The 26,481-nt window shown below is 38.9% G+C and overlaps 3 protein-coding genes and 1 pseudogene across 3 annotated transcripts; 1 reads left to right on the forward strand and 3 right to left on the reverse strand.

The window, feature by feature from the left end:
• On the reverse strand, nt 1–3,596 carry LOC121795961 (pectinesterase-like). Its single transcript, XM_042194642.1, has one exon. The coding sequence runs from the start codon at nt 2,216–2,218 to the stop codon at nt 1,535–1,537; it is 684 nt and encodes a 227-aa protein (XP_042050576.1). The 5' UTR covers nt 2,219–3,596; the 3' UTR covers nt 1–1,534.
• A 6,124-nt stretch (nt 3,597–9,720) lies between these two features.
• LOC121795962 (probable disease resistance protein At1g58602) lies at nt 9,721–13,115 on the forward strand. Its single transcript, XM_042194643.1, has 3 exons — nt 9,721–10,816; nt 10,896–12,693; nt 12,880–13,115. Exons 1-3 carry the CDS (start codon nt 9,802–9,804, stop codon nt 12,935–12,937), a joined length of 2,871 nt encoding a protein of 956 aa, XP_042050577.1. The 5' UTR covers nt 9,721–9,801; the 3' UTR covers nt 12,938–13,115.
• A 66-nt stretch (nt 13,116–13,181) lies between these two features.
• LOC121796988 lies at nt 13,182–18,990 on the reverse strand (annotated as a pseudogene).
• Nucleotides 18,991–19,417: 427 nt separating this feature from the next.
• On the reverse strand, nt 19,418–25,366 carry LOC121795963. The gene is made up of 12 exons (XM_042194644.1): nt 25,219–25,366; nt 25,027–25,120; nt 24,886–24,952; nt 24,687–24,788; nt 24,529–24,593; nt 23,224–23,316; nt 22,816–22,895; nt 22,520–22,736; nt 22,252–22,307; nt 20,722–20,850; nt 20,160–20,343; nt 19,418–19,718 (listed from the first exon to the last, which is right to left on the reverse strand). Exons 1-12 carry the CDS (start codon nt 25,260–25,262, stop codon nt 19,620–19,622), a joined length of 1,230 nt encoding a protein of 409 aa, XP_042050578.1. The 5' UTR covers nt 25,263–25,366; the 3' UTR covers nt 19,418–19,619.
• Nucleotides 25,367–26,481: the final 1,115 nt, after the last annotated feature.

The raw sequence follows: 26,481 nt of genomic DNA on the forward strand, positions 1-26,481 counted from the left end.
AAAGAAAGGAAGGAGTTAAGACTAATTTTATGGGAGTCTTGTGACCTAGCTCAAGAAGGAGCCGCCACTTAAAAAGAAAAAAAAGGAGGGCAGATTCAGAGAGGATCCCACGCAGAATTCACATCATCTCACACCACAATGGAGAGGATTTTCTTAGACAATGGTTGAAGATTCATTTCACGCTGCTACTGTTTGCAAAGGATTTTTGCTGCAATTCAGAAACTATGGGATAGAAGACACTCATTTTATTGCTTTATTTTACTTCATTGTTTGACTACTGTGGTTATTTCTGGGAATTTCAGCTCTTATTTTAGCTTAGTGCAGATTTAGTTTTCCCTTTAGCTTTGTTTCCTGCCATTTTCCAACTCTTCTCCAGATTGCATAATGGTGTTTAGATAATTGATAGCTACCGTTCCATTAGTTCAGTTTCTTTTCGAATTTGAGTAGTCCCATTTGATTTCCTTTTTTTTCCTTCCAGTTAATGAGTTTTGTTTGAGTTCTTGTAGTCATTTGGCTATTTCATTATCTCATTCCAGTTGCAGGTTGATTAATAGCATTTCATTTGTTAGAAGGTTCATTTAATTTCATGAATGAGTTAGTTTGTTTTAAAACTCAAGTCTAGTGATTCTAGACTTGGATAGTCGAGATTTTGTTCAGCAGGATATGATGGGGTTTACTTTAGTTTAGTGTTTATTTAATTTCTAGTTAAGGTGCTCTTTAGAAGGGGGTGTAGTTATTTAATCTTCTCTAGTCTAGTAGATTAAAATGCATTTTCTTAATTTGTTTAAGGCCTTAGTTTGCGTAAGAATTGTTGATCTAATTTAGAGTAGTCTATTAGTTAATGTAAGCAAAACCAATTTCATTCCCTTTTCGAGCTCAAACAACCTCTGCAAATTTTTAGACTATACTCATGTAATCATGCTTTCATATGGTTTTCAAGCTCTCTGTTTCAAAGTGTTGTTCAGTTCTCGTGCAATCATGCTCACTAGGTTAGATTTAGTTTAAGCACTCAAACTCAGTTTTTTCGTGTTTAAAGTTCAAGTTTCCCACTTTAGTGTTTAGGTCCATGTTCAAGAGTTTAAGGTGTGGTGGCTAACACCAACCCCGTGTCATAGAATCGATCTCGAGTAGGTCCCTAGTCTCTGTGGTTCGACCCCGCTCTTGCCGCTTATACTTTGTAATATTAGTTGCAAAAGTGAGAAACTATAAATCTTGTTGAAGTAGGGACACGTGCACACGACACACGTGCAAAAACCCCGTCTTCAGTGGGCTATATATACTCTCTCCATTGTATCATATTTGAATCATTTTTTCAAGTAATTTATTTTTCCTTTTTTACTTTTTCCTCACTCTCTTACTTCGTTCTCTTTAATTTATTCTTTCTAAAGAAATATTTACAATGTTAAAAACTTTAAACTTAGCATAACATGCAGCTTAACATTAGAATACTTGTAGTTTCTCATTAACAAAAGAGACAACTTGGATAGAATGAGACATGCCTCAGTTATTGAAAAGTGCAATATGTATGAAAAACTTATTTAGGATTAACCATGCCTCCAACATAAGGAATTGCGGTGTTCTTCACCCAGCTGTCATCACCGGCGTAGACCTTGGCCGGTGTGAAGCCTTCAGCCAGCTCCGGCGTCATCTTCTGAATACCCTTCCACGTCACCCGCTTCGCCAAATCCGCCCCTGCCCCACGGTGGTTGTACTCGCCGTAGTAGAGCGTGTCGAGACCGTAAGTCCCCATCCACTCCGTCCACCCCTCTGGCTCTATGAACCCGTCGATGCTCGACTCCATCACGATCGTCCTCGAGTACTCCTTCATCGGCCTCCCCAGGTACGCCTTCTCCAGTGGCTCCGCTGCCGTGAACTCCTTCTCCGCCGTGATGCTGCAGTTCTGGACCACGGTCACCCCGGCCCCGCGGGTGTAGTTGCGGGACTGCGCGGTCACCGAGCAGATCTGGTCCGCCAGCGGCTGCCTCACCGCGATGTCGCAGTTCTGGAACACGGCCACCGCGTCGCCCCAGATGATGTCCATGGTGCCGCTGATGCGGCAGTCGCGGTAGAACTGGCGGTAGATGTGCGCGTAGAGTGTGCTCTGGTAGCCGCTCATATGCACGTTGTAGAACACGGCTTTGTCGCCCGAGACACGCAACGCCACCGCCTGGCGCCCCAAGGCTCCTGCCGTGTTCTCGATCCCGATGTCCTTCGCCATGAAGTCATCACCATCAATAGCTACATGAAACACGTCATTTTAAACATCATCTAAAGACTCATTTTATATATAGATGTAACATTTAAGAAAAAGTTGACACTTCATTATTGAATAATTATTTTAATTTCATCCAGAATTTGATTAAATTTCATGATTTAAATAGCTACTCTGCACTCACAGAGAGTTGCCGTCTGGAAGGCAGGAATGCCCCATGTGAAGCACTGGCTGCCGGAGATGACGGTCTTCGTGGGGACTTCTCCGACGAATATGACGTTGTTGGCACCACCGGGGACCTTGAGAACCTCCTTGTAAACACCGGCCTTGATTTGGATTATGAACAACTGAGTACTATTCAAAGGCGCCGCGGCGATAGCCTCCGCAATGTCTTGTATTTCCCGCTTCCGTCCTGCGTCACCACCGCACTCAAAGCGAAAGTCCCCGGCGCAGCGCCGAGGAGGCCCCTCGTGTGATGGCCGACGAAATCAGGGACGTTGTCCATCAGGACCCTCTTGAAACCGCTGAGCAGTTTCCCAAGATCAAGCGACTCGAAAAGCTTCGACACCCCGGATACCATCACTAGGCCGTTGCTGAGCAACTCGCCGGAGGTTTTGAGCAAGTCCTTGATCTTGTCGCCGGTTTCCCCTATACCAACACAAAATTAATTAATTAGTTACCAAATTGGATTTTGATCCAGAACAAACCGGAGAACCCATCCCAAAATACTAGTTAGTTACTTGACTATCGATGTAGGACATTGAGTCTGTAACAGATTTAGAAATGATGTATACAGGTGGTGTTCTCGAAGGCGTCGACGCAGGTGTCCTTGCAGGTGAGGCCGGCGCTGAGCCAGACCTTGACGTCGTCGACGTAGTCGTCGATTTGGTTGACGTCGATTTTGTCGACTTGTCTGAAAGATCTTCTCATATTGTCGATGGTGGTGTTAAGGACTTGGTCGCAGACGGACAAGGCACCCTTGGTGCGGGGATCCTCCGCCGCGTCTTTGTAGAGAACCGATTTCGGATGGCGGTTTTGAGGTTTCGGATGGTGGAGTTGAACGCCGACAGAAGAAGCTCCTTGGGCTCGGTTACGTTGGCGTTGGAGAGGGTATTTTGGCAGGTTTCCTTGTACTCGGCGTTGGAGCACATGGCGTCGACCATGCACGCCATCGTTGCCTTGTTATTGCTAATCTCCCATAATTTTGGTACACTTCTTTTCTTTGTAATTTATTTATTTACTTAGTTTTGGTGGAGATCTATCTAATTAATTGAGTGATATGGGTGTGGAGGATTTTATAGAAACTTTTTGTTGCATTGTGATTGTATGGCTACAACTAGATAAAAGAGAAGGAGCGATGTAATTAGACATTGTGGGGTACAGATTTGAGGCCAAATTCCGATGGAGGAAGAACAAGCTGTTCGAATCTCTCTCAAACTTCGACATTTTTCAAACTGAGTATATAAATATCTAGTAAAATCTAGTGAATGTTAAAAAAAATGACAATCTAAAGTGTTTAATCTTAATGACATGAATGATAATAAGTCTACAATTTTATAAGTAAGTATCAAATAACGATTTTTTTTTATCAAACTACCTTCAAGATGATAATAAATGAGAATTGATAACCTCATAACACAAATCTCTAATAGTAACGAATTAAAAATCTGATTTGATTAAATATTGTTGGGAAATAAACACAGGCAATCACGAATATGAAAGAGAATGAACACAAGAAGTTGTTTACCCAGTTCGATACAATGTGTATCTACGTCTGGGGGCGATGCCAAGCCAGAGATTTCACTATATAATTTCAGGATGATTTAACAATGAGTGAGCACCTCTATTTATAAGTAACTAGAGAGCCCTAATTCTAGTCAAACTAGGAAACATATTCCATAAGGAAATATCTTTTAAGGAATAAATCTATCACAAGGAAATATACTTCAAGGAAACAAATCCTAAACATGGTAGGAGATATTTTAGGCTCCATAATTAACAATCTCCCACTTGGAGACTAACAACTCCTAAACAACCATTTCCTCGTGATCTCATCCCTTCATCCGCTTAGCATCGCCTAACCTTCTCTTCAAGTTCCAAGGCCAATTGAAGCTATGCATAGCTTCAATTTCTCTAAGGTCACCACCTTAGTAAACATGTCTGCAGGATTCTCACTTCCAAGTATCTTCACAAGTTGCAGGATTTTCATCTCCACTAGGTGTCGGATGTAATGATATTTCAACTCCACATGCTTTGTCCTAGAATGAAACGTTGGATTCTTCGCCAAGAAAATAGCACTCTGACTATCACTGTAGAGTATGCTACTCTTGTTCTCCTTCCCAAGTTCATCTAAGAAACTCTGCAACCACACCATCTCCTTGCTTGCCTCTGTCGCAGCTACATATTCAGCCTCCGTAGTAGACAAAGCAACAGTCTTCTGCAACTTAGAAGTCCATGAAATAGCAGTACCACCATAAGTAAATACATACCCGGTTGTGCTTCTTCTCCCATCAAGATCATTGGACGCCAAGTCTGCATCCACATAACCTGCCAGCTCGACATTCTTGCCATTGAAACATAAGACGCTTTCTGTAGTACCTCTCAAGTATCGAAGGATCCATTTAACTGCTTCCCAATGTTGCTTGCCCGGATCACCCATGAACCGGCTCACTACTCCCACTGCTTGTGCAATATCAGGCCTCGTACACACCATTGCATACATAATACTGCCAATTGCTGAAGCATAAGGAATTTTCTTCATTTCAGCACGTTCTTCTTTTGTACTCGGCGACTCCTTCTTCGACAGCTTAAAGTGACTGCCCAAAGGCACACTTACTGGCTTCGAATTATCCATGTTGAATCTTTCCAAAACCTTACCAATGTAAGCAGCTTGCGAAAGATACAATTTTCCTGCCGCCTTGTCACGCTCGATTCTCACGCCTAAAATTTGATTAGCCTCTCCAAGATCTTTCATGGAGAATCGTTCAGACAATTGCCTTTTCAACTTATCCATCTCCTTTTGATCACCTCCTGCGATCAACATATCATCAACATATAATAACAGAATAAGATAGCTCTTGTCAAACCTCTTGTAGTAACAACAATGGTCAGCGTAAGCATCTTTTATAGCCAATCTCCATCATGAATCCATCAAACTTCTTGTACCACTGCTTTGGAGCTTGCTTTAAACCATACAAGCTCTTCTTCAACTTGCATACAAGGTTTTCCATTCCTTTTACTATGAATCCTTCAGGCTGTGTCATGTACAACTCATCCTCCAAATCACCATGAAGGAATGCCGTCTTTACATCCATCTGATGTAAGAATAGATTTTCTGCAACTACCATACTCAACACTAAACGAATAGTAGTTAGTTTCACAACAGGAGTGAACACATCTGTATAATCAATACCGTGTCGTTGCTCAAATCCCTTGACAACCAGCCTAGCCTTGTAGCGCTTGCTACCATCAGCTTCACCTTTGATTCTATAGACCCACTTGCAATGCAATGCCTTTTTCCCTTTAGGAAGTTCCACAAGCTCCCATGTGCCATTTAGGAGAAGAGAGGCAAACTCGTCATCCATGGCAATTTTCCACCTTCGTTTATCAGGACCTTCTCCTGCCTCTGCATAACACTCGGGCTTACCACCATCAGTAAGTAACAAATAGAAATTAGAGGGCGAGTACCTATCAGGTGCATGTCGCTCTCTAGTCGATTTAGGCAGCGGAATAGTCGGTGGTGGAGTGCTTGGTTCTTCTTCAAGCACCTCTTCAGCATTCTGACTCTCCTTGCTCCCACTCGAGTTTGAGATGTCTAGCTCGACCACTTGTGGCTCAGAACTGCTGGGACTTGACGCCTCCAATCTATCCTTGTACAATACCTGTTCATTGAAGATGACATCTCTACTGCGAATAACCTTACGGTTCTGCTCATCCCAGAGTCTATAACCGAACTCATCGCCTCCATAACCAATGAACGTACACTTAATAGATTTAGCATCCAACTTACTTCTCTCAACGGAACTAACATGAGCATAAGCAACACAACCAAAGATGCGTAGGAAAGATAGATTTACCTCTTTTCCTGTCCAAACCTCCTCGGGTATCCGAAACTCCAAGGGAACTGATGGACCTCTATTAATTAGGAATGCAGCTGTGTTGACTGCATCTACCCAAAAACTCTTTGGCAATCCACTTTTCAACCTCATGCATCTTGCTCGCTCATTCAACGTTCTGTTCATGCGCTCTGCGATTCCATTCTGCTGTGGAGTTCCTTTCACAGTTTTCTCCATGCGGATTCCATTCTCGGCGCAGAATTCCTTGAACTTTGCAAGTTCATATTCTCCTCCATTATCGGATCTTAGACACTTCACCTTCATCCCGGTTTCAGTTTCAACAAGGGCTTTCCATTTCCTGAAAGCGTCAAACGCATCGGATTTACTCTTCAGAAAATAAACCCATAGCTTTCGAGTAGAGTCGTCGATGAAAGTCATATAATATTCAGAGCCTCCTAGGGACTTCACAGGTGCTGGTCCCCATAGATCAGTGTGGACCATCTCCAACTTCTGTGTCTTCAATTTTCTGCCTCCTCTTGAGAAACTCACCCTTTTCTGTTTCCCAAACACGCAATCCTCGCACAGGCCAACTTCAACAGTTTTCAAGCCAGGCAGTAAACCTCTTGAGCACATTATCTTCATCCCTTTCTCGCTCATGTGGCCAAGACGACAGTGCCACAAATCTGCATTATTTGCCTCACTTGCAATATCAATGCAATCTTTGGAGTTAGTTGTGGTATACAACGTACCCTCCTTCTTACCTCGAGCTACTATCATAGCTCCCTTGGTAATCTTCCAATTGTTGCAGCCAAACGTCACGGTGTACCCTTCTGCATCAAGCTGCCAAATCGAAATCAAACTTCTCTGCAATCCAGGAATGTGTCTGACTCCATTCAGTTTTATTACGGATCCATTGGACGTCACTACCTTCACGTTTCCCTTTCCCACGATATCTAAGGGCTCGTCATCAGCCAGATGTACCTTCCCAAAATCACCAGAAACGTAGTCTTCCATTATCTCCACATTGCTGCAGGAGTGAAACGACGCCCCAGAATCCAATACCCACGATTTCATCGGACTACTGACGCTCAAGACCAACGCCTCGCCATCGTCATCAGACATGGTAGCGTTTGTTGTCTTCTTGTCCTTCTGATCCTTATTCTTATACTTCTTCGGTGCCTCACATTGATTTCTAAAATGCCCAAACTCATCACAATTCCAGCATTTAACTTTATCCAAATCCTTCTTGGATTGACTCCTTCCTCTGGAATTTGATCTTCCACGATTTTGCTTTCCCTTCGATCTGCCTCTCTGTTCTGTATTCAGTGCTGATCCCGAAGTAGAAGATCCTGATTCTCTCCGGTGAACTTCCTCACCAATCATCAGATCTCTTACTCTGTCAACTGTTAGTTTTGTCTCTGCAGCAGTAACTGCTGTCACTGTGCCAGCCCAACTCTCAGGCAGAGACGATAGCAAAATCAGGGCACTAATTTCATCATCGAATTTTATATTAACCGAGTTCAGTTGCGAAGTAATCATGTTGAACTCGTTGAGATGTTGTTGCACCAGCTTTCCCTCTTGCATTCTAAAATTAAACAATCGTCTAATCAGATTTACCTTGTTTGCCGTTGATGGTTTCTGATACATGTCCTCCAAGATCTTTATCATCTCCTTTGTCGACTTTGCTGCAGTCGTGTGATAAGCCACATCCTTGGACAACGATAGCCTAATCGCGCTCATCGCTTTTCTGTCCAGCAGCTCCCACTCCTCATGTTCCATCTTTTGGGGTTTGGTTTTTAAAGGCTTCCAGAGATCTTTACCGTACAGGTAATCCTCAATCTGCATCTTCCAAAATCCGAAATTAGATCCATCGAACTTCTCTACAGCAATTTTCTCGTCGATCCCCATCATGATTTCTGCCTCTTAAACCCTAGGCTCTGATACCAGTTGTTGGGAAATAAACACAGACAATCACGAATATGAAAGAGAATGAACACAAGAAGTTGTTTACCCAGTTCGATACAATGTGTATCTACGTCTGGGGGCGATGCCAAGCCAGGGATTTCACTATATAATTTCAGGATGATTTAACAATGAGGGAGCACCTCTATTTATAAGTAACTAGAGAGCCCTAATTCTAGTCAAACTAGGAAACATATTCCATAAGGAAATATCTTTTAAGGAATAAATCTATCACAAGGAAATATACTTCAAGGAAACAAATCCTAAACATGATAGGAGATATTTTAGGCTCCATAATTAACAAATATAACTGTTTTAAGAGAAACAAAACATATCTAAATATTAGTACTCTGAAATTTACATAGTTTAAAGCTGCACTACTACGAACTAACAACAGTATGAAAAATAGAGTTGAAAGCACCTCCTAAACTAATAATCTGAATTAAATGAAAATGTCTCGTTTATACGGAGTATATGAAAAGCATGGAACACTGGATGCATGCATGTGTCGTTTAATAAGTCCCAAATAATGTGCAAAATGTAAATAGCATTAAATATTTTGTTGAACTCTGTACAAAATGCAAATAACATTTAAATTTCTGCAAAACGGAAGATAGAAGTTCGAACAAAAGGTAGAATTTGAAATAATTTATTGCTTCGACTTTCAGTCAAACTAGCCGGTTTACCGGTCCAAAATGGTCCAACAGGCAAACGGTTTTATTGGTCAAATCGGGCAGGACAATGCATCGGTTGTCATCCGAACCGGTCGAACTGGTTGGTCCGATCCAGTTTTTAACATATAGAAATTGTGAGTAATTTTACATCTTTAATACTGAACTGACATAAATAAAAAAACTATATAACTATTTTTCATTGGCGAAAGAGTGCACTACATATATACTTATTATATTGATTTTAGTATTTTTTTCATTATTTATTCATTTTAATATGCCTGCCTCTCATTTTTTATGTGTATATGCCATGTATTACTATCTCCATCTCACAATACGAACTCCACATTTAATTTGACACAAGTTTTAATAAATGTAAAAAAAATGAGTTGAAAAAATTAGTGGAATATGAATACCACTTTTATATACTCTCTGTCCCACATTAAGAGCCCCGCTGACTTCTCTGTACTTATTTTATAAAAATGATAATAAATAATTAAAGTAGAAAAATAGTAAAGTAAGAGAAAATAATATAGAGAAATGGACTATTATTATGTACCGGAGGTAAAAGGTAGTAGTACACTTTTAGATCTAACTGCAGAAATGAAAGGGCACGATACAATCGTGAATTTCTTGAAATGGTAATTATGAATATATAATTAATTAAATATCGTGATATAACTAAAAAAATAGGTAAACATTGGGATTTCTCTAATAAATTCGAAACTAATTAAATTTAAACACAAAACATTAAAACACATCCAAAAATAATGAATATTTGGTCAAACCAGGTGCCACCTCAAATTTAATAGTATCTGCACATTATTTATCCTCATTTGGCGCCCCAAATTAGCTCACTGTTCAATTGGAAATTGTAAGATTGAATCAATCAATCAATTCAATGGAGGAAGCAGTAGTCGCCATAGCTCTAGAAACACTACGTGATCTTCTATTAGAAGAAGGAAGATTGTTAGTCGGCGTTGGCGGCCAAGTTAAGACGCTACAGGTGCAGCTCAAAGAGATCAAGTGTCTCCTCAGAGATGCCTCCAGTAAACAGCACCAAAGCCAAACCGTGCGCAATTGGCTCTCACAGATCAGAGATCTCTCCTACCGAGCTGAAGACGTCATCCTTGAATACGCAATCAGAATCTCCTCCGATGGACGCCGCCGCGGCCTTAAACTATTCCTCCGTCGATTTTCTCGAGCACTGCACCTCTGCTACTCGCTCCACCAACTAGGCTCTGAGATCGCGGACATCAAATCCGAGCTCGCACGGGTCACCGATGATATGAAATCGTACGGCATAAGTAGAATTATCGATGGAGAGGGGAACTGCGTCCAGAATTGGGCGAGGAAGACCTTCCCCGATTTCGAAATTGAAGACTGCTTTGTTGGGAAACAGGATGATCTAAAACGGCTAGTTTCGCTCCTGCTCGACGATGAGCATCGAGTTGTTTCAGTTTGGGGCATGGGGGGTATAGGCAAGACAACCGTTGCCAAAAAGGTCTACAATAACATGATTGGGGCTGAAAAGGATCGCTTCGATTCCTTCGCCTGGGTTTGTGTTACTCAGCAGTGTCAAATTCGATCGGCTTTGGAGGATGTTCTGAAGCAGCTTGATCCACAAAAGGGGGACGGCGTTTCGAGTCTCAGCGACACGCAGTTGGTGGAGAAACTGTGTGAGATTCAAAGAGGGAAGCGATGCTTGATTGTGCTTGATGATATTTGGGAAATTTGTCACTGGGATGGACTCAAGCATGCCTTTCTTGTGCGGAATTTGAAGAGCAAGATTTTGGTGACCACGCGCAAACAGAACGTAGCAGAGATTGGATTCTCCGTGGAGCTTGGCCTGCTTAGTTCGGAGGATTCGTGGGAATTACTAAAGAAGAAAGCATTTCCACATAACAAAATTCCAGGTAAAATCACCGATTCAACTTATATATTCACTTGATCATTCTGATTGTAAGTCTTTTGAAATCATTATTTTGAATACAGATTTTGCATTGCAAGAAAATCTAATAACAATTGGGAAAGAAATGGTAAGGAAATGTGGTTGTTTGCCCTTGGCAATTTCTTTACTCGGAGGGGTCTTGAGTAAGAAAACTTGTGTGAGAGACTGGGAGTTGGTGAATGAAAATATATTTAGAGGTGAAGAGCACGGCGTAAAGGAAAATCAGATTGATGGAGTGCTAAATTCAAGTTATGAAGATCTACCTTATTGTTTGAAGCCGTGTTTTCTCTATTTGGGTAGACTTAAAACGGATGAAACCATATATGCTCCTGATCTATACAGAATGTGGATAGCACAAGGCTTGATTTCGGATGAGAATTTCAAAGGAAATGATGCAACTTTAACCGATATTGCAGAGCTCTACTTAGGTGAGTTGGTCTCGAGGAGTATTGTTCAGGTTGAGCTTGAGGATGTTATACCCAAACAAAAATTTAAGATATGCAAACTCCATGATGTAGTAAGAGAGCTATGTTTATCAATGGGGAAAAAGGAGGATTTTGGTGTACAAGTTTTGAATTATCAAGGTGGGAAGTTTAGTACTTTACTGCGGGAAGCTTTGTGTCGTACTAAGACACGACATTTGGCTGTCCATTTTAAAACAGAGCTCCAACTAGAGCATGATGAGCTTACTGTCACTTGTGCTGAAGATAGTCGAAAGCATCTTAGATCTCTTGAAATACTTAGTGATATAGAAAAGAAGACTATTGAATTCCCTCCGCAAAGTATAGTTGATTTTCGGAAATTCAAGTTGCTTAGAGGTCTAGTTATCTTGAGGTTCAAATTTGCGGACAGAAAGTTACCAAAGGGAATAACTGATCTTGTTCATCTTAGATACTTACGTCTACGAGAATGTGAACTTGATAGCCTGCCCTCTTCCATAAGCAATTTGGCCTACTTAGATACCCTTGATTTATATCTTTCCAGGAACGTTCGAGTTCCAAATGTGTTGAGCAAGATGTCCAGATTAAAACATTTGCTTCTTCCTCTTTATGACAAGGAAAAAATTGGAAATTACCGACTGAAATTGGATGATTGTGTAGATGAGCTGGAGAGTCTAATAGGGTATGATAGTTCAGTGCACGAATTCAAACATATTACAAGAATGGAGAATCTACGACGTTTATCAGCATCAGTATGTGACAATGAAAGCTTATCAGCTCTTACGAATGCCATTGCAACAAAGTGGAACAAGTTATCATACTGTACAGTTTCAATAAAGAAGGGTTGCGGATTCACAACAAGTGAACAAGGGTTGATGAAGTTGAAGCAAGCATTAACATGTCCCAATATTTATGCATTGAGAGTTTGTGTGAAGTTAGCGAGCCTTCTAGAAAAGTGCATAAGCGACATTGTTACCTCAAAAATTGTGAAGCTATCATTGTTAGAATGCGAGATTGAGCATGATCCAATGAGGATTCTTGGAAAGCTTCCTTCCTTAAGAGAACTGTATTTAGGGCAAAAATCATTTGTCGGAGAGGAGATGACATGTCCTGCATCCAGTTTTCCTTTACTCAAGACGGTTTCTCTAGCTAGATTACCAAACTGGAGGAAGTGGGAAGTGGAGCAAGGAGCCATGCCTCTTGTTACTGAAATAACTATTACTCGTTGTCCTCGATTTGAGCAGATTCCAGAAGGATTCAGTAACATCGAAACTCTTCAAAAATTAGTGTTATCTGAAGTGCCAAGATTGAGGAAAAGGGTTTTGGGATCAGGCCAAGGGGGGGTGGATTTTCACAAAGTTCGCCATGTCCCTTCAATTATCATCAACAAGTCTGTACACAGGTAAACGCGTTTTCTATTTTAGTCTGCATATATATATGTTTTAATGTTTATGATAGTTCATTAGAATTTAGATTAATATTAAGAGATCCAGGCAGAGCTTGTGTTTTTTTTGTTGAAACAAAATTTATTAGATTGAATCCCATTACTTTTGGATTTGATGCTTCCATCTTATTGTTGATTTTACAGGATGAGCGTTCCTCTTCTGGATAGAGACCATAATAATAAAGCAAATAACATTTGCTGATGAAGTCTATTCCATGTGTAGCAAAGTCAGAAACACAGAAAAACTCTCCTTAACAAGAGGTTTTTGGTTTCAGTCTGAAGTCATGTCATCTTCCTTTGGTGTTGTAGGTTTGTACTCAAATCTTGTAATGTTCCTCTTTGCACTCTGTCTTATGCAATTTTATATTATCTCTTTTATATACTAGTAGTATTTAGTTTAAATGCAATGATGCAATATGATTATATTATAGAATATGTAATAACGTATAAAATACTTGTCACATCAAATTGTACATGAGCATACATGTTGAAGGAAAGTCTACCTTCACGGCGACTGTTATCATCCCATACAACGTGAAATACAGCAATGTCAAGTACGTGAACAAAATGTACCAAAAAAACTTCAGCACGGTCCACTCAAATCCAACCATCGCATACACTATAACGCCGTATATAAGTGTTTGAATCAAGATGTGAGGAAGAAGTTCCACTGCAACCTGTCGAGTTTATAGAATAGTATGGACATGTCAAAATTTATAAGAGTAACAATCAAAAGATTTGTTTCAGACCTGTCCGAAAGAGTAAGGTAGAGCTGAATACATTCCGGCTGCTCTTTCCCTGTAAAATACAGTTCTTTCTATGGCGACAACTGGCTGCACTGATGATGCATTCTGTACTCCAAGAAATAGAACGGCAGCATACATAGACCCCATAGCGTTGAAGATGTCTAATGACTTTTTCCTAATATAAAAATCCGACCCATGTTACTTAAGGACTGTGGAACCATAATTCTGGAATTCAACACTTCAGTTCAGGTAAATATGGTGTGGCAACATGTGCATACATACCTTTTGGAGCCAAGATCCCAAAATATGGTCCTGAGCATTAGGGCGATGAACGTTGTGAACATAAGTCTGACAGCAATGTAAGGCGGATTCCTCGAGTATGAGAGGTGCTGTTTCCCAAGGCATGCCTTGCATTGGTTGAAGAATGTTTGTGAATAACGACCACTGGAATATACATCTTTTGAATCAGGGACTGGTTTGTTCAGCTCTTCGATCAATGCTTTATTTCTCCTGATAAACCAAAATATAACAATGTTTCGAGGATAAGAAAACGTGTCTCAAGTTTTAACATAGTTTTACTTTACCTGTATAGTTCTGAGTTCTTGTAGAGTTGAGCAAAATCAACTCCTAAAGCTGCTTCTTGAGCTATTGAAGTTACCTCCAACATCCATGTAGCAGGGTTGTAACCATCTTTTATTTTAGCAACTCCATCAATTCCCTGTACACAAAATAGTTTAAGATCTTGTTTATCGGTGGTGAATTCTTAAATATTAATTAGGGGAAATTAACTTATATTATCAAGAAATTTCTCATCACCTCAAAATATTGGATTAGTTGAGAACTATGCCGCCCCAAAGGACCTACAAAGATCTCTTCGCCTACCCGTTTCAGCAGCATCAACTGAATTGGTATTTTCTTCAGGTATTTTCTATGTATGTATATGTCTTGCAGAACAAAAGGACTAAAAGTGTTGAAGTACCTCATCAAATGAATCAAAAAGGTCGATGCTTGGTTGATGAATGGTGCATACAACAGTTCTTCCTGTATCCACCGTGTTTCTAACAGCTCTCATAACTATGGCAGCAGCTCTAGCATCAAGCCCTGATGTTGGCTCGTCCATGAAGATGATGGAAGGGTTGGCCACCAGCTCCACTGCCACGGTTAGCCTTTTTCGTTGCTCAGGTGAAAGACCATTTAAACCGTGCAACCCTACTATCCCACCCCTTATTTCAGTAACCTCGACCAGCTCCATAACTTCTTCTATGAACATCTATTTATTCATTCATTTGTTAATGCAAACTCAGTGTCTATAACCCTACTAGAATTGTAACAGAAATCAGGGGATGGGAGGTGTGACCTTTCGAGTTGCAGATTGGACCTCAGGTGGCAAACGAAGCCAGGCGGAATACAACAAGGACTGATATATGGTAAGATGAGGAGAGTGAATGTCAGTTTGCTCACAGTAGCCTGAAATTCTGGCGAATGTCTGTTGCTTCTTTGGATACCCAGATATGGTGATTGTTCCGCTGATATAACCCGTTGTCTTCCTCCCCAATAACACGTCCAGTAACGTAGTCTTACCGGCTCCTGTAATTCCCATCAGAGCTGTCAATACACCTAGTCTGAAAGCACCATTTATGCCTTTGGAGAAGCTCCAGTTTATCCTCTTCAACGCCATGAGCTTTCATTTCCTGTCACCATTGAGTATTCATATACATTCTATTTAAAAAAAAAATTTGAGTTACCATTTGCTGTAAATTTTCTTGAACATTACAGTGAAATCATGTAGATACCTGTGGCATATCGACTAAGTAGCAGATATCTTCAAAAGTAATTGAATGAGGCTGAAATGGTAAGACCATGCCTCTCTTTCTACCGGAATTTGCCTCGTCACCATTGCCATTGCTGCCGTCTTCCACTGGTACGCTATTTTGATCCGAGTGGCTATTCCCAGCTGATGATGGTTGATCATGTTTATTCCATGCAACTTTTGCATTCCTTTCTGCTAATGTTTGTTCAGACAAAACTGGTTGAGGTTTCCCAAAAGCTGCATCAAGAAATCCTAAATACTTAATTTGAACACTGCAATTACAACACCATATAAAATTAGAAAATTGACAGCTTACGGTTAAGATACATGAGAGCCATTGTGTCCAAGAAATTGAATACAAAAACATATCCAACAAGAGCTCCAACTCCGATCCAATACCAATATGCTTCTGGGAAAAGCCCGCGTGCGCCTAATGCCTCCCCGGAGCTTGAGCTAATCTGTCATTGATTTTTCGATTTTATGCTCCCATAACATTATGTTACATATACTTACAACCAAAGTGACTTACATGACTCCAACTCTTTCCAAGAAATTCATTCACTGCAATAGCATTCTGCCCGTACATCATTGGTGACGACCAGTAGCCCCATATCCACCATTTATTGATTTTATCTAAGAACAATAAGAAATTTTTTTTACTAATATACTGTTATATTTAAGTGTCACAATAGATCGCGCGCACCATAAGCACGCCTACACAAGTTTTTGTCGTATTGAAATATACCTCTTGACACAATAAACCCGCCCAAAATGAAAACAGTAACTAACGAGCAGGTTCCGTATGAATTGGCAACAGTCATGTTTCTTGCGATTGACCCCATCAATCTAAACATCGCAGAAGCCATCTGGTTCGCCCATAACAGAACCAACCAGTACTTAAAAAATTTGAAAATGAATAAAACAAGTTGGATCACATCAACAAAAAGTAATTATATTTATAACCATATCAAATACTAATGCTTAATATCAGATTGAAATCCAATGCTGTAATAAGTAGCAGCAGCCGAAATGGCAACATCAAGAAAGGAAATGGGAATCCTCAAGATCCAAGCAGGTAGAGAGTAGGACCACACCGGAAAAAACCCAAGATCACGTTGCTTGTACAACACAGGAAGCCTCAGTATGCTCAGTGCCATGTCTGAAAATCCATTGAACATTACTACATTCAGTGTGAAGAACAGAGCGGCTAAGTAAATCCCACCGTCTGCTTCTGTTTTCTTGTGCATTTCTGTCCTTAAAAATATCGTCGACGTTATTTCCGCCATCACAACAAGCTGGAACAAGTACAGATCAAATAAAATAACTCATCCCAAAAAAAATCAGCTTATTAGAAAAGAGAGTCTATTTGGTCTATAAACTAGACCAATATGGAACACTGGAGTCCGTAACAGTACCTGAAATATTCTGAATATGTAAACAGGTGAATTTCTCTTCATAATGAGAAATTCTCGAGAAACATTAGCCTTGTCGAAAGGGACGGATAAGCCGTCCCTCATTTGTGTTCCAATGTGAAACGACCAAAATGCTTCGGAAAATTGATCTGCGGAGACAAAACTGTAAGGCTGGTCTCTACGCGCCCAATACTGCTCTTGATCTTTCCTTGATGTTACTTGCTGAAGAAAGTCTGCAACTCCTTTTCTGTCGGGACATCTGAAGCCCAAGCTCTCGAAAAATTCTAGAACGTTCCGTTCAAGGCCTTGGTACACTATTCTCCCATCAGACAAGAGAATGATGTCGTCAAAGAGTTGGTAAGTCTCGGGTGCAGGCTGCAGCAGTGAAATGACAGCGGTTCCTCCAAGAATGTGGACGGATTGTTTTACTGAGTTCACGATTTGAAAGGTGGTCGAACTGTCCAAACCAGTTGATATCTTTTACTTTTCTCCTCTTGTTTGCAGACATTTTAAAAAATTTAATTCAAGTTACCTATTGTCACTCTTTTCTTCTCCCCTCCGGATATCCCTCGAAACAATTCGTTTCCAATCATGGTGTCAGCACAAATATCTAATCCCAATATCTACAAACAACTTGTTTAGTTAGTACTCTAAAATAAGATACACACAGTACAATATTGTATTTACAATTAATTTGGAAATTTCTCATGATTCTTTAAGAACAATTAACCCCTTCACAAGGTTACCTTCATAATATAATCTGTCATTATACTGACCTCCTGCCCCTGAATCGAGGCCGCCTACAAGGACAAAACCATTCATATTAACGAACACGAACATGAACACAAAACCATATATATTTGGTTACATTACCTTCATGAAAATGTCAAGATCAGGATCTGGTTTGATGTTAGCCTCTTTCTCCCTCCTCAGTAATTCAGCTAGCATTTCTGCACATGTTCAAATTTATTACTATGCAGATTAACAAACAGTAACAGAATTCGCATTTCCAAATCTTGGTAGCATGAAAAAAATATAAAATGAGATGAATGGTTATCATAAGAAGTTCAACTCCTTGACAGCGAGCAGAGTAAGCTAGCATTTCTCTGACTGTCAATTCTCCCAAGTGAATGTCATGCTGTCCTATATAAGCTGATGTTCGTTGTGGTATGAACTCCTCCATCCCGTGACCGTTGTGCGTTATTTTCCCCCTTAACTGTATTGTTTCATATAGAATGTACAAGTTGAGTCCATCTAAATACTGCTAAGCTCAAACTTGACTCGTTGCTGTTTCAATTCGAGCTTGAGATTTATTTATCAAGGCTCGCCAATAGCCAAGCAATTCGGTTAATTTATGCAAATGAACCTATTCATAGAAAGAAGTGTTACTTGTAATTCTTGATCAAGTTTCCTGCTAGTGCTGTGAGCAACGTTGTTTTTCCAGAACTCGGTGGTCCTAAAAGTAGAGTCATTCTGTAGAGAACCAATTGATCAACCAAACGACATGTAAATAGTACTCGTACTAATATATTAATGTTTCTAAATGTGTGGATAAATATTACTACTACTACCTTCTGGCTCTGATGATGCCATTCAGATCATGAAGAACTGATAGTGGTTTCTTTCGACTCGGTAGAATATGTAGCTTTGTCAATAAGCCCTTCAATAGTGAATTGGCTCATCTATAGTTAGTTTAATTGTATAGAAATCATATGTAGTTGGATATATATGATTGAAATGTACCTGGACGATATTAGCAGCGAAGTTCCGTAGTGTTGGGAGTGCTCGGGTGCCCACATAAGTTAGAGCATCAACGCTAAGCTCCTCGAAATGAACTTCAACAGTTGGAAGATGAATCACCTCATATTATATTATGGTTCAGAAGTTGATGTGGTAACAACTTGTAATTTTAGTCTTGTCATGTTTGAGTTTTCAATGGAATAAACTAGACTCGGAGATGAGGCTGCAGTATGATTCTTAGGAAAGAATGAAGTTTAGAGTTTGCGGTGTTAAGTTACCAGTCGATACGAGGTTTGATGTTGAGCAGAAAGAGCTCATTGTCTTGGTGTGCAGTGTTGAGCAGTCTATCAACTAGTTTTTTAGAGTCTGCTAATCCAATATTCATTACATCAACCTCTCTGGCGTCACCTTTCTCTTCCGAATACTGCATGCCTTTCCTTATACGCGCATACGTCGGGAGTCTCTGCAGCGCAGCCCATATCAGCGCCGCTTCGTCCTCGTCCCCTTCTCTACTCGACCATGACCATTCTCTGCTACCTTCTTCCATTGATCTTTTCTGTTTTTTTTTTACTATCTTGCAACCTCTATACATATATTTTTACTGAAGACAATTTCCAATTTACTGTTTAGAATCCTATCTCTGTCGCTGTTAAAGTTATTTTTATATAAGTGGAATTGCTAAGTCAATGTCGTTTTAGGTGTAAATTGGCCGGCCAAGTTTAAAGTTGGCACATATATATGGATTACTATAGCCTTTAGCCAAATATTTTTGTTCTTATGTTGCTAACATAATTATATAGACCACATTATACTGCGACAGCATCTTACATATCCGTTACATAGGACATTCATGTACGGTTGTATTTGTGATTTTCATTCGTCTATTTGTGATTTTATGGTTTATGATTGGTTGAGTAAAAAACATGTTCAACGTCGTCGTGCAACTAACCAATATCACCCTTAGCCTGATAGAATTAGCCAGAAACCAAGCAAGCTGACACGATTGATATTACTACGCAATGTAGTCTAGAATTTCTGCAAATAATAATCGAAATTGGGGATTCAACTTCCATGGAGTTGACATGCCATGGCCTGTACACAATGCACTTGCTTCTATCTAATTCCTATCATGCTGCTACTTGAGTAAATACAAACTGTATTCACTTGGAGCTGACACTACTGGGCACGCATTTGTTGCATCAGTATCTCCTCAATGCTATCAGCGAAAGTTGACATGTTATGGCGTGTGAGTGCGTTCAACGAGTTTGCCATTTCCTAATGAATCGTAACACAACAGAAACATCAACATTAAGCACAAAAACAAAAACAAAAACAATACTGATTTTCATGGCAAACATAAAGTTTTTCTTCAGTGATGTCTGCCTATGTAAAGATGTATGATCACAGTGAAAAATGCTTTTTAACCTTGCTATTCAAGAACTAACTGAGAACTGTTTCACAGAAATGCAAGACAACAGTATTTTCAGAGCAGATGAAGAACCAGAAATCGGAAAGCTTGATGGCCCATATACATATATAGGGACTTTGAATAAGCTTGTAGTACTTAAGAAACGGTTTAGGATTTTGTTTCACGATGTCCATGTTCAAGAAGTAGAATGATTGCATAAAGTGTGCGGAGGAAGTTCTCTGATATCTATGAAAGGTAGACGTAAAGAGCAAGCTGCCTTGGAAACGAAAAGAACACACACCACTTACCAAAATCTTGCAAAGAAAGCTCAAAGAAATTTCTTTAGAATACTGGCTTGTGCTCTTGAGTGATATTAGCTCCAATGCCAGATCTGATAATGGCCAACCTTGAGGCAACTTTATGAAAGCATCAATCCCACCTACCACATGAGCTACTATTGTGTCCTCCCTGTCTAGGTACTCAAACGAGTGTCTGAAAGAATACAATGTTATAACTTGAAAATAATTTGATAAAGAAAACTAATATAAAAATGCAAAACAAGCCAACAAAAGGGAAAATAAGAAATAATAAAGGAAAAATGCAACCCCTCCAAGATGACAAATTCAACAAAAGGGAAAATAAGAAATAATAAGAAAAAAAAAAGAAAAGAAAAACTAAAGCTGAATTATTGTGTCAAAAGTTCATCACTCTCATTGGTGTTTTTTATTTATTAAATATTCATTTTTACAGTTTTAACTACCAATATCTACTAGATTCAACCCCTCCAAGATGACAAATTCAAAACTACACTGGGCAAAGTGAACAAATATTATAAGCTCAATTTACGAACCAATGAACCATAACACTGACCTTGAGTTATTTGCATGCTTGACAACAAATCGTCTAAGTGAAGAAAGGGCAATTCTATCTTGCACCCTTCTCACAAGAAGTTCCAAGGACGACCTGGTCTCAGTGACTGAGTATGCAGAATAATGCTGCCTGGAGGCACAACGGTAAAAAAATCATACAACTAATAAACACAATACAAAATAGAATAGACAACAGAGCCTTAGATTCAGCATTTCTTACGGAACTATAAAGATAGGCCTTCAAGCAAATAGAACTAAGATAAACTTGGTGTATATCAATAGATTACAAAATTTTGAAAGTACAATGATGCATTTCCAGTCATGGTTATTAAAACCTTTCAAATCCCACCACAAGTTATGAGCACAGGGAAAGATCTAGTTGGGGTGTTTATATACAAACTAATGCTTGTATAGATTCTGAGTAAAAGGTCTAGTGGAGAAAATGTAAGAAATATTTATGTAGGATAGCTACAACATAATTCATGGGTAAAATCTTTACAGGAAATAACAGGATGCAATAATGGAAGCTATACCATTTGCCCTAGTATTGTTATTGTCATTTATTGTGCATGGATACATATATGTGACTCTGATATGCGGCCTATGCTACAATACAATTTAAGTCATAACAAGCATAAATCCCTGGATAGTTACACAGCAGTTGGTATCCCTAAAATACAGTAGTATATCAAAAAAAACCAAAGCATGTTCGATATTTCAAATCTTCAGCTAGATAAATAAACAAAATTAAAGGCTAATTAATTTGAGGAATCAAAATCAGAAATTAATGGGGTGAGACTAAAGATGGCTGGAGTTACATACACAAGAAGGCACTCTCTGATTTTATCTAAGGTGAAAGGTAAACTAATAGATTTTTGGAATAGTTACATTTTAGTTTCATGCCCTGCAAGAACAAAGGAAAGGCTTAAGGTTTGGCATAAATGGAGATTAAATAATCTTCGGAATTTTTAAGCAATTGATTATGTTAACTTCTTATTTAACTGTTACATAGGTTAAGGTTTTGTGTTTTTCTCATATCTATCCCCTCCCTCGATAATCAAACTCCTTACAGCAGGTACACAAGGATTATGCAACCTCCTAATATTGCCAACCCTCTAAAAGTAACCATCTGGCATATAATTCACATTCATTCTATTTTTATCTACTATGCCTTTGATCATCATTCACTACCCAAAAAAACATAAAACCTACACCTGCAAACTAAGCCCGAGCATGCTGTGCATCATAGCAAGGAAAATTCCTTAGTGGTGATACAACTTAGCAATTAGCCAATTACTATTTTTCATCATCAGTCCTCTCTGATGACAGCCAGAGAGCATTCGGCAACAATCTTTTTCTTGCCACTCCTAGAGCATTTACCTATATGTCAAGGCTTTTTTAAGTCATTGAACATTCATGATCCCAAAGAGGCAAACCAACTAAATATCTCGCTGAATAATTTTAATTATAAACCCCAATACAAACAATAAAAACAAGAGCAAGAAAGACAACACTGAAAGAACTTACAAACCTAAAAGCTTTTGTGGAATCAAGAATGTCACCAATGTATACGTCATTTGGAAATATCTATACCATTCAACAGGGAACAAGATTAGCAAATAAGATGTTAAAGCTGTAACAACATGATTTTAAACAATCACGAAGATAATCAAAGAGTATAACTGAAATAGCCAAGTTCAAGCAACATAAATTTTCCCATAATGTTGGTTGTAATGTTGCTCTCATCTGAAAAGAATTTTATTATGAATTGTAGCCAAATAATGAAGAGCACAGCCCACCTCAGCATTCTTTGGTTCCCATACGTCATCCACAATGTCTATTATCAGTTCATGATTCAATTCCAAGGGTTCAATGATACTTTCAATATCCTGTTGGTGCAGTACAGTTTCAAAATATGGAATATATGTCTTCAAGGATAATCTGATGTTGTTCCCCTCAATCTCGATCACTTTGACACCTGCAAATGCTTCCTCAATTTTCTCAACAGCTTCAAACCTGACAACTCAACAGTTAAGTGGCAACTTATAAAGAGAAGGAGAACAATGACTCAAAATTTTCTGAAAGGACCAAAAACCTTTTAAAATTAGAATCAAGATCTTGCAATGACTTCAAAGTTCTCTTTTTCTTCTCGATCTGATGACTCAATTCTAAGATCTGAACATAAAGCAGAAAAAGGCACAAATGTTCAATAGACAGTGGTTTTGCTTGCCAACGAAGAATTGAACTGAGATGAGTTTAAGCAATGGGGGGCGAAGAAAGCGGACTGCAATTTAGAGTATCATCTAAGTTCCATGAAGCTAAAGAATAATAATAAACATATAACAACTATTATACCATTTCACTGTTGAATTTACAAATAAAAAAGAAGCATGCTTTTGAGAAAAAATAGGATACTACATTCTCCTCACTTAATTTAACCACATATGATGCTTCACGATTATTAAAGTAAGTGCATATTAGTGTTGAACCAAGCTTCATAAACCTTAAAGTTGGAGCTTTGTTCATTAGAAGAGTTAGCACGGCCATCTGCTAAAGATGAGAGGTCTATTTGAGTATTCCTGTTTGCACCCTCATTCTGCAGAAAGAATATCAAGCTTTAGCTGGTTAGTAACTTAATATGAGTAATAAAAAGAAATATAATCTCTCTTCAAGAGTACCCACTACCCAACTTATCATTCAAGATCTATGGCTTCAATTTTGAGAGGAAAAGGCCCATAGTTCAGATAAATAAACATATACAGATAAGCATGCCAGAAAACTGATGTAATGCTAGGTATTGTAACTTATTCAAAACAGTAAAATGTTAGGTCTTTGATCCTTCTTTTCCCTCCCTCTGAATTGGTCATCTAAACTGAAAATTGAGGGGGCAGGAGGTGAATATATATTATGTGTCTCAAGTATATTATTTTGATATAGAAGCAGATTATACGACTTTCACTTGCCCAACACAGCTCCAAAATTTCACAATTGAAAAACTTTTAGCTAATCAATGGATATCCAAAATCCTATCTCCATAGAATATAAATTGAATTACTTACTGCAAAATGCACTTCAAAATTTCACCCATTTTGTGATCTCCAAAATCCTGTCTCCATAGAATATAAATTGAATTACTTACTGCAAAATGCACTTCAAAATTTCTCCCATTTTGTGATCACTGATTTTTTCTACTGAAACACATGTTTTTAACTTATATCAGATCGCCTAATTTACTATTGTGCGCTCATCTTTCCTTTCTGTATGAAAAGTATTTCCTTTAAGGCAGAGAATAGATGGGTAATGCCACAGATGCATGGGGTTCGGACCCAGTAGCAATACTATGGCATAACATGCTCTGCTGCTGGAGCATTCATTCTCAATTAAAGTTGCTAGAAGAGTCCATAAAACACTTATAAGGATAAAGCATTTCCCTTTTGCGGATCACATTGCATTAAACACTCTCATAAAGTAGTCCATTCGCTTCCTTGTGTTTATTTTGGCATTAACAGTTTTATCCTTCCATAATGTCCCTCCTCTCACCCCCTCTTCTAGTCCCTTCCACCAACAGATGACTCCCCGTGTTCTACCAACATTCACTAACCCTGCTACCACCATTTGCTATATTTTATTATTAACATACACCTTTCTGGAAAAGGACTCTTAAACCAGGAATAGGCTGGCATCAAAATATCTGAGCAAAAATAATTTTAGCATGCCTAAGCGAACTGCAATTGTCTTTGGCATTGAAGAAATTACTCTAAGACCAAGCAAAAGAACTCCTTTAAATACTTTGGATCAAGTAACGAACCCGTGACTCTATAAATTCCAATAAGCAACATAATTTCTCCAGCTCAGTATCCAGTTTCTCATAGTCTGCATTTCAGGAAAATAACACAAAATGATATAAATTTATAAAATACAGAAAGCTACATAATTATTCTTAAAAGTAAGAGATGAAATGCCCACCTTCCACGCATCTCCTTTGAAGCTCCCCAACTTCATGTTCGACGGCTACATTCTCACCCTCCACTTCGCTAAGCTCCTTGGTCAATTGCCCCAGTATTTCATCTAAAGTTTTAAAAATCAACCAATTTTGACCAGCCAAAAATAATAAATGTAATAATTTACAATAATACTCCATTTTCAGATAACTAGCATATCTTACCTAGGTCTTCCCGTGATAACGAGCTTAAATCCGATAACAACTCCGACGAAATCCAATCAATTTTACTCTGAGAAAAAGGTAAATTCTCAATCGATTCGAAACAAGAAAGAGAACAAAAAAAATAGTTTTCCAGTCGCATACCTCAAGCTCAGAACCGACGTCATTTATTAACTTCTCCACCTCCCCAACTCCAAGTTCAGAATTTTCATCGACATTTCTGAGCTCCGCAATATCACTGTCGTTCATAGTAAAACATAGCGAATGTGAAACCCTTTTCATTCTTTAAGGAAAATTCCACCATAAGATTTCGCATTTTGAGTGAAATTGCAGTACCTTTGGAGAACGTTGAGATCAATTACTTGAGGGGAAATACTCATGATTTTTTTCTCCCAAAATTTTCTTCCTGCAGTTTTTTGAAAAAAATATGTTCTATCTATATAGATCTGTCATTTGAAATCCCGCCAAACGACAATGATTTAACTTTTTCCTTTCGATCAAAAGTCAGTTTAAATTTAACATTTTAATTAAACAATTTAACCTAAGTAATTTAACGTTTTCAATTTATAAATATTTTATATACTTCTTCCGTACAAGAACAAAATATAATCGTAGCCAAGTGGACGAATCAAAGTAGAATTTGGAATGTAGGATGGATGAATCTATACGTCACCACGGTTCGGGAACCGGCGGTTCACGATTCGGAACCGCCGGTTCCGGTTCAAGAAAGGCGTGAACCAGAACCGGCCCGGCCAAGGTTCGGCAGTTCCGATTCCTGAACCGTGAAACGCCGGAACCGCCGGTGCATATCCGGTTCCGGGCCGGTTCGGCGGTTCATTTTATAAAAAAAAAATTTACATTGTAAATTTGTAATTCAAGTAAAAAATGTAAATATATTTGCATAAATAAAATTAGAATAAAGCGATGTACAAATGCAATTTTATTGATATAAATTACAAATTACAACTTTAAAATTACAAATTACAACTTAAAATTTACAAATTACAACTTCAAAATTATAAATTACAAAAGACTTAAAGTCTTGATTACAATTTACAAATTACATATTCGAAACAAGTGGGAGAAAAAAAAAATAAAGGAAAAGGACTTGAGCTCAACTTAAATTTAAAATTTAAGTTGAGATGCATATATATCATCAATGCTCAATTGCATTTTGGAATCAAAGTCCACGTAGTTCTCTTACCATGCTTACCTATTTGGCTTGATCGGAGGAATTGGCGCCTACTCTTCTTCGTCGGGGAAGTAGTCTTGGTCGGGTTGTACTACTTGATTATCCCAATCCGGTTCTTGGTCTCTAATTTCGGCGGAGCACCAATCATCAAGTAACATGATGGCTTCCATGTTTTGCCCGGTGAGTCTACTTCTTCTGTCGTCCAAGCCGTTGCCTCCAACACTAAAGGCGGACTCGACGGCGACAGTGGAAGCCGGAACCGAAAAGATCTCCTTGGCCATTGATGCAAGGATGGAAAAATCTTTCTCGTGTGATCCCCACCAATCTAGGACGTCGATTTATTGGGGAACGGGACCTCCTTCTTCCTCATTGAATGAAAAGTGTGAGTCAAAATATAAATCTAACTC

This window comes from Salvia splendens, chromosome 3 (genome assembly GCF_004379255.2).
Source record: "Salvia splendens isolate huo1 chromosome 3, SspV2, whole genome shotgun sequence".
Taxonomy (NCBI): Eukaryota; Viridiplantae; Streptophyta; class Magnoliopsida; order Lamiales; family Lamiaceae; genus Salvia; species Salvia splendens.